This window comes from Nerophis ophidion, linkage group LG06 (assembly GCF_033978795.1).
Source record: "Nerophis ophidion isolate RoL-2023_Sa linkage group LG06, RoL_Noph_v1.0, whole genome shotgun sequence".
Lineage (NCBI taxonomy): Eukaryota > Metazoa > Chordata > Actinopteri > Syngnathiformes > Syngnathidae > Nerophis > Nerophis ophidion.
Window position 1 is genome coordinate 9,715,384 of NC_084616.1, and position 14,647 is coordinate 9,730,030.

Below are 14,647 nucleotides of genomic sequence, written 5' to 3' on the forward strand. Positions count from 1 at the left end.
TCTTATATCAGTTTTTATGTTTTTCAATTTTTCTATTATTGTATTCTTAAAACGTGCCGGGGCCGTTAAAAAATGACCCGCGAGCCGCACTTTGGACAGCACTGTGTTAAGCAATGTCAGCCAAGATTTATCTGAGAGCCAGATGAAGTCGTCATGTTAGACCCACTCGACATCGATTGCTTTCGGTCCCCTAACATGTCCAGATGTTGCCCACATCTGAGGTCCTCTCCAAGGTTTCTCATAGTCAGCATTGTCACTGGCGTCCCACTGGATGTGAATTCTCCCTGCCCACTGGGTGTGAGTTTTCCTTGCCCTTTTGTGGGTTCTTCCGAGGATGTTGTAGTCGTAATGATTTGTGCAGTCCTTTGAGACATTTGTGATTTGGGGCTATATAAATAAACATTGATTGATTGATTGATTGAATGATTGAGTTAGCACTGACAAAAATATTTTGTTTCTGAGTAGCTATGAGAGAAGAAAAATGCGATTAAAAGTCATCAAAATTCAGACGGTTATCGTACGACTTTAGTCATCGCATTTGTCGGATTCACCGTTACGCCGTTATTAGAGTCGGACAAAGTTGTCGATAAACTGCATGAATTTCTTTTGTAAAAACAAAACATGGTTAAAGGAAAATTAACTGACCGTCTTTAAAAACAAACTTAACAAAATGATTAAAAATGTCGGGAAATTTACTGTATTGGAAATTTTCTAATCAAGTAGTCAAACAGAACTGTCTTTCTTCAATTAATTTACAGGTCACATTAGTAGCAAGTATGGAAGGAGTGCGCACTGACAAAAATATTTTGTTTCTGAGTAGCTATGAGAGAAGAAAAATGCGATTAAAGGTCATCAAATTTCAGACGGTTATCGTACGACTTTAGTCATCGCATTTGTCGGATTCACCGTTACGCCGTTATTAGAGTCGGACAAAGTTGTCGATAAACTGCATGAATTTCTTTTGTAAATACAAAACACGGTTAAAGGAAAATTAACTGACCGTCTTTAAAAACAAACTTAACAAAATGATTCAAAATGTCGGGAAATTTACTGTATTGGAAATTTTCTAATCAAGTAGTCAAACAGAACTGTCTTTCTTCAATTAATTTACAGGTCACATTAGTAGCAAGTATGGAAGGAGTTAGCACTGACAAAAATATTTTGTTTCTGAGTAGCTACGAGAGAAGAAAAATGCGAATAAAAGTCATCAAATTTCAGACGGTTATCGTACAACTTTGGTCATCGTATTTGTCGGATTCACCGTTACGCCGTTTTTAGAGTCGGACAAAGTTGTCAATAAACTGCATGAATTTCTTTTGTAAATACAAAACACGGTTAAAGGAAAATTAACTGACCGTCTTTAAAAACAAACTCAACAAAATGATTCAAAATGTCGGGAAATTTACTGTATTGGAAATGTTCTAATCAAGTAGTCAAACAGAACTGTCTTCAATTAATTTACAGGTCACATTAGTAGCAAGTATGGAAGGAGTTAGCACTGACAAAAATATTTTGTTTCTGAGTAGCTATGAGAGAAGAAAAATGCGATTAAAAGTCATCAAAATTCAGACGGTTATCGTACGACTTTAGTCATCGTATTTGTCGGATTCACCGTTACGCCGTTATTAGAGTCGGACAAAGTTGTCGATAAACTGCATGAATTTCTTTTGTAAAAACAAAACACGGTTAAAGGAAAATTAACTGACCGTCTTTAAAAACAAACTTAACAAAATGATTAAAAATGTCGGGAAATTTACTGTATTGGAAATTTTCTAATCAAGTAGTCAAACAGAACTGTCTTTCTTCAATTAATTTACAGGTCACATTAGTAGCAAGTATGGAAGGAGTTAGCACTGACAAAAATATTTTGTTTCTGAGTAGCTATGAGAGAAGAAAAATGCGATTAAAAGTCATCAAAATTCAGACGGTTATCGTACGACTTTAGTCATCGTATTTGTCGGATTCACCGTTACGCCGTTATTAGAGTCGGACAAAGTTGTCGATAAACTGCATGAATTTCTTTTGTAAAAACAAAACACGGTTAAAGGAAAATTAACTGACCGTCTTTAAAAACAAACTCAACAAAATGATTCAAAATGTCGGGAAATTTACTGTATTGGAAATTTTCTAATCAAGTAGTCAAACAGAACTGTCTTTCTTCAATTAATTTACAGGTCACATTAGTAGCAAGTATGGAAGGAGTGCGCACTGACAAAAATATTTTGTTTCTGAGTAGCTATGAGAGAAGAAAAATGCGATTAAAAGTCATCAAAATTCAGACGGTTATCGTACGACTTTAGTCATCGCATTTGTCGGATTCACCGTTACGCCGTTATTAGAGTCGGACAAAGTTGTCGATAAACTGCATGAATTTCTTTTGGAAAAAACAAAACACGGTTAAAGGAAAATTAACTGACCGTCTTTAAAAACAAACTAAACAAAACTATTCAAAATGTCGGGAAATTTACTGTATTGGAAATTTTCTAATCAAGTAGTCAAACAGAACTGTCTTTCTTCAATTAATTTACAGGTCACATTAGTAGCAAGTATGGAAGGAGTTAGCACTGACAAAAATATTTTGTTTGAGTAGCTATGAGAGAACAAAAATGCGATTAAAAGTCATCAAAATTCAGACGGTTATCGTACGACTTTAGTCATCGTATTTTTCGGATTCACCGTTACGCCGTTATTAGAGTCGGACAAAGTTGTCCATCTCCATACTTGCTACTAATGTGACCTGCTTGAGATGGTTTCCTGTGGACGGGACTCTCGCTGCTGTCTTGGATCCGCTTGAACTGAACTCTCGCGGCTGTGTTGGAGCCACTATGGATTGAACTTTCACAGTATCATGTTGGACCCGCTCGACATCCATTGCTTTCGGTCCCCTAGAGGGGGTGGGGTCGCCCACATCTGAGGTCCTCTCCAAGGTTTCTCATAGTCAGCATTGTCACTGGCGTCCCACTGGATGTGAATTCTCCCTGCCCACTGGGTGTGAGTTTTCCTTGCCCTTTTGTGGGTTCTTCCGAGGATGTTGTAGTCGTAATGATTTGTGCAGTCCTTTGAGACATTTGTGATTTGGGGCTATATAAATAAACATTGATTGAAAAGAGCCACAGGTTCCCTACCCCTGCTATAAACGAAATACGGAATAAATGTCCAACTTGCTAAAACACCAAAATTGTGTGGGGGTTGAATCATTTTGATCACAACTGTACGTTAAGTTTAAGACGTTAAACTGTATTCAATATTTACTATAAAACCAGGTAAGTATCACAAGGGTGCAAAATGGTATCGAATATTTGGATGGTCATCCCTCCCTCACGCCATCTTCCCTGCATACAGGAGTTAGCCCCTCAGCCACGGACCTGCCTAACAGCGGCTATTAAAAGCGGCCGCCGCTGCAACAACAACAAGACAAACGCAGCGCGTCGCCTGACCCTGATGGAAAGTACGATACGAGCATTTTTGTAGCGATATCTCTCTTTTTGGAAATAGAAGTCACACCCGTGAAAACGGATTTTGTGATCATCGCCAGGTTTCGACCCCGACCCTGATATCACCAGAAGGCTTAAGTGCGATAACATGCTTTTTATCACACGGGGGAGGAATGACCTTTTTTTGGGGGGGGCGGAGGCGGCACGCTTGGAGGTCTGCTGAGCAAACACAACAACTAAACACTATTATCCCTGCCCAGGCTCTTAACTGCCTTGCAAGTGGAAGAAGAAGTGAGATATTGTCTGATAAAACAACATGAAGGACACCTTTTAGAACTTGAAGAAAGGAAGTCATGCTGGGAAAAATGTTCTGTCTTGTAAGTGTAAAAAGAAGTTAGGCTTTTCAAATGAAAGGTTCATTTTGTGCTGACCGTTAACTAACCAACCATGAAAGTTAACTAACCAACCATGAAAGTTAACTAACCAACCATGAAAGTTACACTAAGCAACCATGAAAGACATCTTTGGCGTCATACTCCATTATCTCATGCTAATGTGTGTTAAAAAATTTGATTAAAAAAAAAAAATATATATATATATATATATATATATATACATATATATATACATATATATATATATATATTCGTTTATTTAATTTTTTTTACAATTTAAGTGTAAAAATAGATGCAATTTTTAAAAAAACTTCTTTTGGAAAATTCAATATGCCCAAAAAAAACATTACGTATTCATTTAAAGCCAAAAAAAAAAAAATTACGTATACATTTTAAATCAAATGTATACATAAATATAGTTAATCATTTTTTATTTTTAAAATAAAAAAACATTTGTATAAAAAAAGAAAATTAAAATATTCTATTAAATGTTGTATATTATTGTACTAGCCAAAACTCATAAAAATCTAACATACACATTTTAAGAATAGACGCAATTAAAAAATGATAAACCTACAAAAAACAAATAAAAATGATCTAAAATATCTTGTTGAAAATTAAATATGCAAAAAAAAAAAAATACATATACATTTCAATCCAAATATGATGGCCAGTTGAAGAAATATGGGTAATAAATATACACGTTTTAAGAATAGACAAAATTCTAAAATGTATTTTTTAAAAACAAGCAACTTATTTTTGAAAATTCAATGTGCAAAATACAAATATTACATGTTTAAATCAAATATGGTCAGTTAGAGGAATATAGTTAATAAATACATGTATTTAATTTTCTCTTTGAAAATGCAATAGACAAAAATACATTTGTATAAAAAAAATATTTTATTAAATGTTATGTAATATTGTATTAGCCCAAAATCATAAAAAATGTATTTACACATTTTAAGAATAGACGCAATTTAAAAATGATAAACCTACAAAAAATATTTTAAAAAATTATTTGAAAAAACTAACTTTTTGGGGAAAATTCAATATGCAAAATAAATAAAATAATATTCATTTTAAATCAAATATGGTTGAAGAAATATAGTTAATATTAAAAAATACATTTGTATTAAAAAGTCTGATTAATACATTTTATTAAATGTTATGCATTATTCTACTGGACCGAAATCATAAAAATGTAAAATACACACGTTTTTTTGACTGCTCCATTCAGCTTTACAGATGCCATGCTGTATAAAGACTAGCACATCTTTTTACTTCAACTAACAGCACCTGGGTATTGTGGGAGTAAATCACTACCATATAAGTCCAATCTAATATTGAGCACTGCAGGCTTGTGGGGGAGCTGCATCACTTTATTAATAGTGAGACACAACATACATGGAAGTGGGAAGTGATGCACCTTGAAGTGTTTCCGCCGTACACTAGGGGGCGTCCTTAACATTCATAACATGTCCAAATATTTCTGGATTGAGTGAGTCGCTCTGGTCCTCCAAGCGAGGGACGGGAATAGCAGATAAAGCACATTCTAGAAAGCTCCTGCGGAGTGCAAACGACAGCGTGGACATCAAAGTGCGATCAGTCGGGTCTTTCACAAGAGCAAGGTGAGGACAAGGGCTCCCCCTGGTGGCCATCACCTCAACCACACCACGCAGAATACTTCTTTACCATATAAGGACTGTTTATGGACACATAACTATTGTCTATATAACAAAAAAAAAGATACATACAAGTTGAATAACTGGATCTGCGTTAAAAACAAAAGAGTTCTGTCTGCTTTGAAACGTAAAAACATGTTGAGAAAAGTCGTGAAGTGACGAGAATTGCACACTTTGATCTTAGCTAGCTCCATTTTTGGTCCAGAGGGGGTTCTTGCTTTGATACTTCCACAAGCGCCTTTAGCATGAAAATTTAATTAAGCAGTCTCTTTAAGAAGACGTTTTACACGACGGACCAGGTAAAAATGGAAATGTTTCACGTAGAGGCTAAACTGTAATAGGCATGCCAGGCCAGCAGGGGGAGATGTTGGCTACGAAGTTTTAAAGGGCCGATATTTTTGTGTTGTCCTTCAATCAGGTTTGTTTTTTTAAAAAGTAAACTTGACGATATGTTTACAAAAGTGTTGTTCCCGGGCTCCAAGAAATATGTTGCAGTTGTAGTTGACCCCATTGGAGAACAATTCATGCTAACACCACTTTTTGAACGTCTGAAAACTTCCCTTGCTGTCAAGTTTTTGCATGTAAAAAAAATGATCCGTTTTTTATTTTTCTGTCCTTAATAAATCTTCATGTTTCCAGGCGCCGAAAAAATGTCAAAATAACACTCTAAAGTACAATTTCCGCTAACAGCATGTTACAAAAATTGTTTTATTGTGTCAGGTGTAACGTTACTCACGTACGCCTTCACCGAACTCTTAACGTTAAACGTACGACCACTTTCAGCAATTATACGGAGTGATAACTTAGCCACGTTGAAAATATCCACTTTTTGTTTTCCGTTGTTCGTAGACAAATGACTGAAACGGCAACGATTTGTTACCTTTTGAATTTGGGAGTTCGGAAAGAAGATTCAATGCTAGCAGCACGTTACGAAAACTGTTTTATCGTGTCAGGTGTAACGTTACTCACATTCACCATAGTCTAAATGTTTAATGTACGGCCCCTTTTCGATAATATGGAGCGATAACTTAGCCATGTTGAAAATATCCACTTTTTGTTTTCCGTTGTTCGTAGACAAATGACCGAAACGGCAACGATTTGTTACCTTTTGAATTTGGGAGTTCGGAAAGAAGATTCCATCCTGACAGCATGTTAGAAAAATTGTTTTATTGTGTCAGTTGTAACGTTACTCACGTACGCCTTCACCGAACTCTTAACGTTTAACGTACGACCACTTTCAGCAATTATACGGAATGATAACTTAGCCACGTTGAAAATATCCACTTTTTGTTTTCCGTTGTTCGTAGACAAATGACTGAAACGGCAACAATTTGTTACCTTTTGAATTTCGGGGTTCGGAAAAAAGATTCCATGCTAGCAGCACGTTACGAAAACTGTTTTATCGTGTCAGGTGTAACGTTACTCACATTCACCTTCCCCAAACTCTTTACATTTAATGTACGACCCCTTTTCGGTAATAATATGGAGCGATAACTTAGCCATGTTGAAAATATCCATTTTTTGTTTTCCGTTATTCGTAGACAAATGACCGAAACGGCAACAATTTGTTAACTTTTGAATTTGGGAGTTCGGGAAAAAGATTCCATGCCAACAGCACGTTACGAAAATTGTTTTATCGTGTCAGGTGTAACGTTACTCACATTCACCTTCCCCAAACTCTTAACATTTAATGTACGACCCCTTTTCGGTAATGATATGGAGCGATAACTTAGCCATGTCGAAAATATCCACTTTTTGTTTTCGGTTGTTCGTAGACAAATGACCGAAACGGCAACAATTTGTTACCTTTTGAATTTGGGAGTTCGGAAAGAAGATTCCATCCTGACAGCACGTTGCGAAAATTGTTTTATTGTGTCAGGTGTAACGTTACTCACATTCCCCTTCACCGAACTCTTAACATTTAATGTACGACCACTTTCGGCAATAATACGGAGTGATAACTTGGCCACGTTGAAAATATCCACTTTATGTTTTCCGTTGTTCGTAGATAAATGAGCGAAACTGCGATAGTTTGTTCCCTTTTGAATTTGGGAATTCGGAAAGAAGATTCCATGCTAGCAGCACGCTACGAAAATTGTTTTATCGTGTCAGGTGTAACGTTACTCACATACGCCTTCACCAAACTCTTAACATTTAACGTACGACCACTTTCAGCAATTATACGGAGTGATAACTTAGCCACGTTGAAAATATCCACTTTTTGTTTTCCGTTGTTCGTAGACGAATGACTGAAACGGCAACGATTTGTTACCTTTTGAATTTGGGAGTTCGGAAAGAAGATTCAATGCTAGCAGCACGTTACGAAAACTGTTTTATCGTGTCAGGTGTAACGTTACTCACATTCACCTTCACCATAGTCTAAATGTTTAATGTACGACCCCTTTTCGATAATAATATGGAGCGATAACTTAGCCATGTTGAAAATATCCACTTTTTGTTTTCCGTTGTTCGTAGACAAATGACCGAAACGGCAACGATTTGTTACCTTTTGAATTTGGGAGTTCGGAAAGAAGATTCCATCCTGACAGCACGTTACGAAAATTGTTTTATTGTGTCAGGTGTAACGTTACTCACGTACGCCTTCACCAAACTCTTAACGTTTAACGTACGAACACTTTCAGCAATTATACGGAATGATAACTTAGCCACGTTGAAAATATCCACTTTTTGTCTTCCGTTGTTCGTAGACAAATGACCGAAACGGCAACGATTTGTTACCTTTTGAATTTGGGAGTTCGGAAAGAAGATTCCATCCTGACAGCACGTTACGAAAATTGTTTTATTGTGTCAGGTGTAACGTTACTCACGTACGCCTTCACCAAACTCTTAACGTTTAACGTACGAACACTTTCAGCAATTATACGGAATGATAACTTAGCCACGTTGAAAATATCCACTTTTTGTCTTCCGTTGTTCGTAGACAAATGACCGAAACGGCAACGATTTGTTACATTTTGAATTTGGGAGTTCGGAAAGAAGATTCCATCCTGACAGCATGTTACGAAAATTGTTTTATTGTGTCAGGTGTAACGTTACTCACATTCACCTTCACCGAACTCTTAACATTTAATGTACGACCACTTTCAGCAATAATACGGAGTGATAACTTGGCCACGTTGAAAATATCCACTTTTTGTTTTCCGTTGTTCGTAGACAAATGACCGAAACGACAACAATTTGTTACCTTTTTAATTTGGGAGTTGGGAAAGAAGATTCAATGCTAGCAGCACGTTACGAAAGTAGCTGTTGGAGTTGTAACCCAAACTCAACGTTTGCACATTTCCGATCATTTTAGCATAGAAACAGAAATGATAACAATGTTATTTTCCGAACCACTCAGTTTTCATTTCGCAAACAAATGAGCAGTACAGCACTGATTTAATTTCATTTGGTTTTTCGGAAAACAATAAACAACCTCCCGAAGAAAAACGTGCAGGAGAGTTGAATTCATGCTAGCATGTTACAAAAAAATGTGGTGGTTTACAGACAAATCCTGTTTTTGATTGCAATGTTCTTTACAAAACCATAAACTTTTAAGACCCGTTTTCCGATGTGTGCATTTTCGATCTCTAAAAATGATGTAACAACGGTGCAAAACGACATTGTATCGTTTTTTTCGAAAACAGTCCCCAAAGACGTGCAGGAGAGTTGACTTCATGCTAGCATGTTACGAAAGAAGTTATAGCTGTGACGTACTAGCGTAGGCCAAAATTGTTCGGTAACAATTCAATTAGGAGGGCCGAGTGTGTTTTCAGGCTCGGGAAATTCCGTAAGAATGGTTCGTATCTTTTTTTGGAGAACAGTGTTGCATAACCGACGCTAAAGAAGATGTGCGGGAGCGTCGAATTCATGCTAGCATGTTACGAAATAATTTGTATTTTACAGCTGTGACGTACTCATGTATGCTAACATTGAACGGTAACGGACAAGTCCTGCTTTTTTAAGTACGATGTCCTTTTCCAAAAACATCCACTTTTAAAGTGCTGTTTTTCCGATGTGTGTGTTGCCAGTCTCCGGAAATGCCGTAGCAACGTTTGCATTTGTTTTTCAAAACCTTGTTACATAAATTACCAGAAAAGAAGAAGAGTGGTACGGATGCTTTCCCGACAAAATCCGAAGTCGTAGCTTGTTTGCATGTGCCGACACTGAAATTTATAACAAGGTCATTTTCACGATGTGTTTTTAGGCTTGAAAATGACGCAACACGGTGTTGCGTCCACAAACTTAATGGAGTGCAAGAGAGCAGAAGCTAGTGGTACGTTCCGAAAAAAATTTTTCCGTTAAGTCGGTGACGTATGCGGAAATTCCTTAATTGAAAATTGAAGTCCCTGTCTTCTAGTTTCGGAGTTGAGGTAAAGAAAAAGAAAAGATAACGGACAAAAACGCCTTTGTCGTATAAAACGGTCACTGCTTTTTTCCCCACAAAGACATCCCGATAAATTGGTGCATCATTACAGAAAACCTGGCAGTTGTGCACGATTGCCTTTCACACAGAAACCAACATTTAAGCATTTAGCATCGGATAATTATCAGAAATTTGCGCAACTTTTCCTAAAATAGAAAAGCTGCGGGATGACTTCCTTTTTCAAGAAGAACGCGGGGGAAGGGGGGGATAAGTAAATAAGTCCGGCCTTCTTCAGGTTGTGTGGAAGTACGAGTGAAGCGAGAGCGCCTCCTGGTGGTCGAAGTCGGGACGAGTACCTTGTGCGGACGAGTCCTCCCTTGGGTCCTAAAATGTCGGAAGTCTACGGGGAGTGGCTAGAAGTCGCTGAGGATGCTGATGTCGGCGAACTCCTGGCGGTAACGGTGCGAGTAGAAGACCAGGAGGGCGGACCACTTGAGGGTCATGAAGCTCCACACGCACGACAGGTACAGACTCCTGGGGTCGCTCACGGCTGAGACACACCATGACAGTTATTCAACTTTGGGTTATGGCGTTGAATAGAAGTCGAGGGGGGGAGCTTACATTGCTTCTGCTGGATGGCCAGCGTCAGAAAGGTGATGAAGGCGGTGACGGCGAGCACGCAGAAGAGCGCGCCCACGCCGATGAAGAGCTTGAGGCCTTTGAGCCACGTGCGCCAGTAGTCCTGCAGGTACATGACGTGGGTGACCAGCGCCCACAGCGCCAACACGCCTGCCAAACACAACCAGGACATCTTTCATTAAACAAACCATTTTCAACATGCTGATGTTTTAAAGGGGGGTACGCATATATACATATATACATATATACATACATACATACATACATATATATATATATTTTTTTTTAAATTAGATTATCCAGAGAATAGGGCTCAATACCGTGGTAGAGCTCAATGTATCTCCTGACGATTGAGGGAACCCCTCATGAAACAGTTCTGTAGAGATGAATTAGTCTTGTGATTTTTTTCCCCCACAAATACATATATATATATATCCATCCAGCCATTTTCTACCGCTTATTCCCTTTCGGGGTTGCGGGGGGCGCTGGCGCCTATCTCAGCTACAATATATATATATATATATATATATGTATACATATATATGTGTATATATACATATATATGTAACAAAATGTACATATATATAAATATATAAGTATATATTTATGTAGGCAAATATACACATAAATATACATATATTAATGTAACAAAATGTATATATAAATATATATATGTAGGTATATATATATATATACATATATATATATATATATATATACATATATATATATATATACATATATATATATATATATACATAAATAAATGGGTTGTACTTGTATAGCGCTTTTCTACCTTCAAGGTACTCAAAGCGCTTTGACACTACTTCCACATTTACCCATTCACACACACATTCACACACTGATGGAGGGAGCTGCCATGCAAGGCGCCAACCAGCACTCATCAGGAGCAAGGGTGAAGTGTCTTGCTCAGGACACAACGGACGTGACGAGGTTGGTACAAGGTGGGATTTGAACCAGGGACCCTCGGGTTGCGCACAACCACTCTCCCACTGCGCCACGCCGTCCCATATATATATATATATATATATATATATATATGTATGTATGTAAGCATATATACACATACCGTATTTCCTTGAATAGCCGCCGGGGCGCTAATAAATTTAAAACCTCTTCTCACTCCTGCGCTCATTCAAAGCATGCGGTAAAAGTAAGCATGCGCTAATAATTTTAAAACCTATTGTCACCCCTGCGCTTACCAATGGCATACAGTAAAAAATTGGGCGTGATATAAGGATACCACCATGAAAAGCACATTTAAAAAAACTATTCTGCGGCCCGGTACCAATCGAGCCGTGGCGCGGAGGTTTAGGACCACTACTCTACAACATGTCATCGCGCCCGCCCTTACACCATGCTATCTGCGTGCCGGCCGGAGGCATGCATTTCGCTGCTTTCCGTATGAGATTGCAAAGTATACTTGGTCAACAGCTATACCGTTTACACCAGGGGTGCCCATTACGTCGATCGCGAGCTACCAGTCGACCGCGGGGGGTGTGTCAGTCGATCTCCAGCCAGGCTTTTAAAAAAAATAGACCTAAAAATGAGTGATCATCAATCTTCACCAAGACGTCACTTAAATGACATTCACGGTACCGGAGGGTCTTGTGAGATGACGGTGGCTGCTGCAAGATCATTATTATGAAAATATGACCGAGAGGAAGGCGAGAAACACTTTTTATTTCAACAGACTCTCGCGCCGTACCTTCCGTCAAAACTCTAAAGGCCGACTGCACATTTCCTATCTTCACAATAAAAGCCCTGCTTCATGCTGCCTGCGCTAACTAAATACAGAGTCTGGGAAAACTGGCGTGCACAAGCGATCCCTCAGAAAGCTGGCGTGCACATCACTTGTGCACGCCAGCTTTCCCAGACTCTTATTTTGTTAGCGCAGGCAGCATGAAGCAGGGCTTTTATTGTGAAGATAGGAAATGTGCAGTCGGCCTTTAGAGTTTTGACGGAAGGGACGGCGTGAAAGTCTGTTGAAATAAAAAGTTTTTCTCGCCTTCCTCTCCGTCATTTTTTCATAATAATGAACTGGCAGCGGCCAGCGTCATCTCACAAGACCCTCGGGTGCCGTGAATGTCAATCCAGCAAGCTACGGAATTTGCCGCCAATGTTTTTCTTGTAAAGTGTATGGAAGCTGGATGAATTAGATGTCAAAAACCAACCACTTTCACGTGGTATTGTACAGAAAGGACAACTTTTTTGTCTCCTCCATTTGAAAATGTGGGCGTTATCATCATTACTGTCTGATTCCAATCAATGCAAGTCATCAGAATCAGGTAATACACCAACTTATATTCTTGTCTTCGTGAAAGAAAGACATCTATATGTGTTACACACGCTTGTATTATCATTAAACACATTTAACTTGTTTACAAAAATGTCTCTTTCATCAATAAATAAATATAAATGATATATATAAATGAGGTAGATCCCCTCGAGTTGGTCAATTGAAAAGTAGCTCGCCTGCAGAAAAAGTGTGGGCACCCCTGGTTTACACTGATGGTTGTGATTCACACACACACATATATATATATATATATATATATATATCAATCAATCAATCAATCAATCAATGTTTACTTCTATAGCCCTAAATCACTAGTGTCTCAAAGGGCTGCAGAAACCACCACGACATCCTCGGTAGGCCCACATAAGGGCAAGGAAAACTCACAACCAGTGGGACGTCGGTGACAATGATGACTATGAGAACCTTGGAGAGGAGGAAAGCAATGGATGTCGAGCGGGTCTAACATGATACTGTGAAAGTTCAATCCATAATGGATCCAACACAGTCGCGAGAGTCCAGTCCAAAGCGGATCCAACACAGCAGCGAGAGTCCCGTTCACAGCGGAGCCAGTAGGAAACCATCCCAAGCGGAGGCGGATCAGCAGCGCAGAGATGTCCCCAGCCGATACACAGGTGAGCAGTACATGGCCACCGGATCGGACCGGACCCCCTCCACAAGGGAGAGTGGGACATAGAAGAAAAAGAAAAGAAACGGCAGATCAACTGGTCTAAAAAGGGAGTCTATTTAAAGGCTAGAGTATACAAATGAGTTTTAAGGTGAGACTTAATATGAATACAAATCCATCCATCCATCCATTATCTACCGCTTATTCCCTCTTGGGGTTGCGGGGGGCGCTGGCGCCTATCTCAGCTACAATCGGGCGGGAGGCGGTGTACACCCTGGACAAGTCGCCACCTCATCGCAGGGCCAACAGATAGACAGACAACATTCACACACTACACATTTGTGTATTTATATATTATAAATACACACAGGTGTGTATTTATATATCTATATACACACACATATATATGTGTCTGCGATGAGTTGGCGACTTGTCCAGGGTGTACACCGCCTTCCGCCCGATTGTAGCTGAGATAGGCGCCAGCGCCCCCCGTGACCCCAAAAGGGAATAAGCGGTAGAAAATGGATGGATATATAGTGCATTCTATTTTAGTTAGTTTATTGAGTTTACAACCCCCTGGCGCTGTTTTTGTACTTGTTTTGTTTATTATTATTTCTTGAATGTATGTAAATGTTGAATATTATAAATAAAGGTTTTGGAAGAAAAAAAAAAACTTGCTAGTTTTGTCCTTGCAGGCCTCGCATTAAAGGGTTCAAAGACATAGAAAACAAGTGATTAGTTAGACGGGTGTGTGTACCTGAGAGGCCTCCCATGCTGGCCGTCCATGGCTGCCGATAAACTATGTTCCACACCAGGAAGGCAGAAAGCCCAAACAGGCTGCCGAAGCTCGCATACACGATGCTAACATATATCTTCTTGCCGGCCATGTCGAGCACAGTCCAAAGGTCGACGACTCGACCGCTTATGCGAGATTTAAATGGAGTGTTGTTGTTGAACAGAACACTCACTAATAAAACCTGCTTTCAGAGAACAATACAGATATTTGTCGTCGTCAACCAGGTCAAAATGAAAGAAAAAAATCAAACTAATCACCGACTGGTCGCCTTTGTATAAATATAATCATTTAAAGACCAAGTAGAAGGGAAAAAAATGCGAGTCAGCGACAACAACACAGACGACGCCACTGTATTTCCGGTTAGCTTCACAAAGATGACACACTCAC

The 14,647-nt window shown here is 38.8% G+C and overlaps 1 protein-coding gene across 1 annotated transcript; it reads right to left on the reverse strand.

Moving 5' to 3' along the window:
- Positions 1–5,190: 5,190 nt before the first annotated feature.
- slc48a1a (solute carrier family 48 member 1a) lies at positions 5,191–14,647 on the reverse strand. The gene is made up of 3 exons (XM_061902605.1): positions 14,222–14,647; positions 10,502–10,669; positions 5,191–10,430 (listed from the first exon to the last, which is right to left on the reverse strand). Exons 1-3 carry the CDS (start codon positions 14,349–14,351, stop codon positions 10,294–10,296), a joined length of 435 nt encoding a protein of 144 aa, XP_061758589.1. The 5' UTR covers positions 14,352–14,647; the 3' UTR covers positions 5,191–10,293.

Coding starts and splice junctions, on each gene's coding strand:
- slc48a1a (XM_061902605.1), bottom strand. CDS start 14,351: ATGGCCGGCAAGAAGATATATGTTAGCATCGTGTATGCGAGCTTCGGC. Junction 10,670..14,221: donor CAGCATGGGAGGCCTCTCAG/GTACACACACCC, acceptor TGTGTTTGGCAG/GCGTGTTGGCGCTGTGGGCG. Junction 10,431..10,501: donor GGCCATCCAGCAGAAGCAAT/GTAAGCTCCCCC, acceptor GGTGTGTCTCAG/CCGTGAGCGACCCCAGGAGT.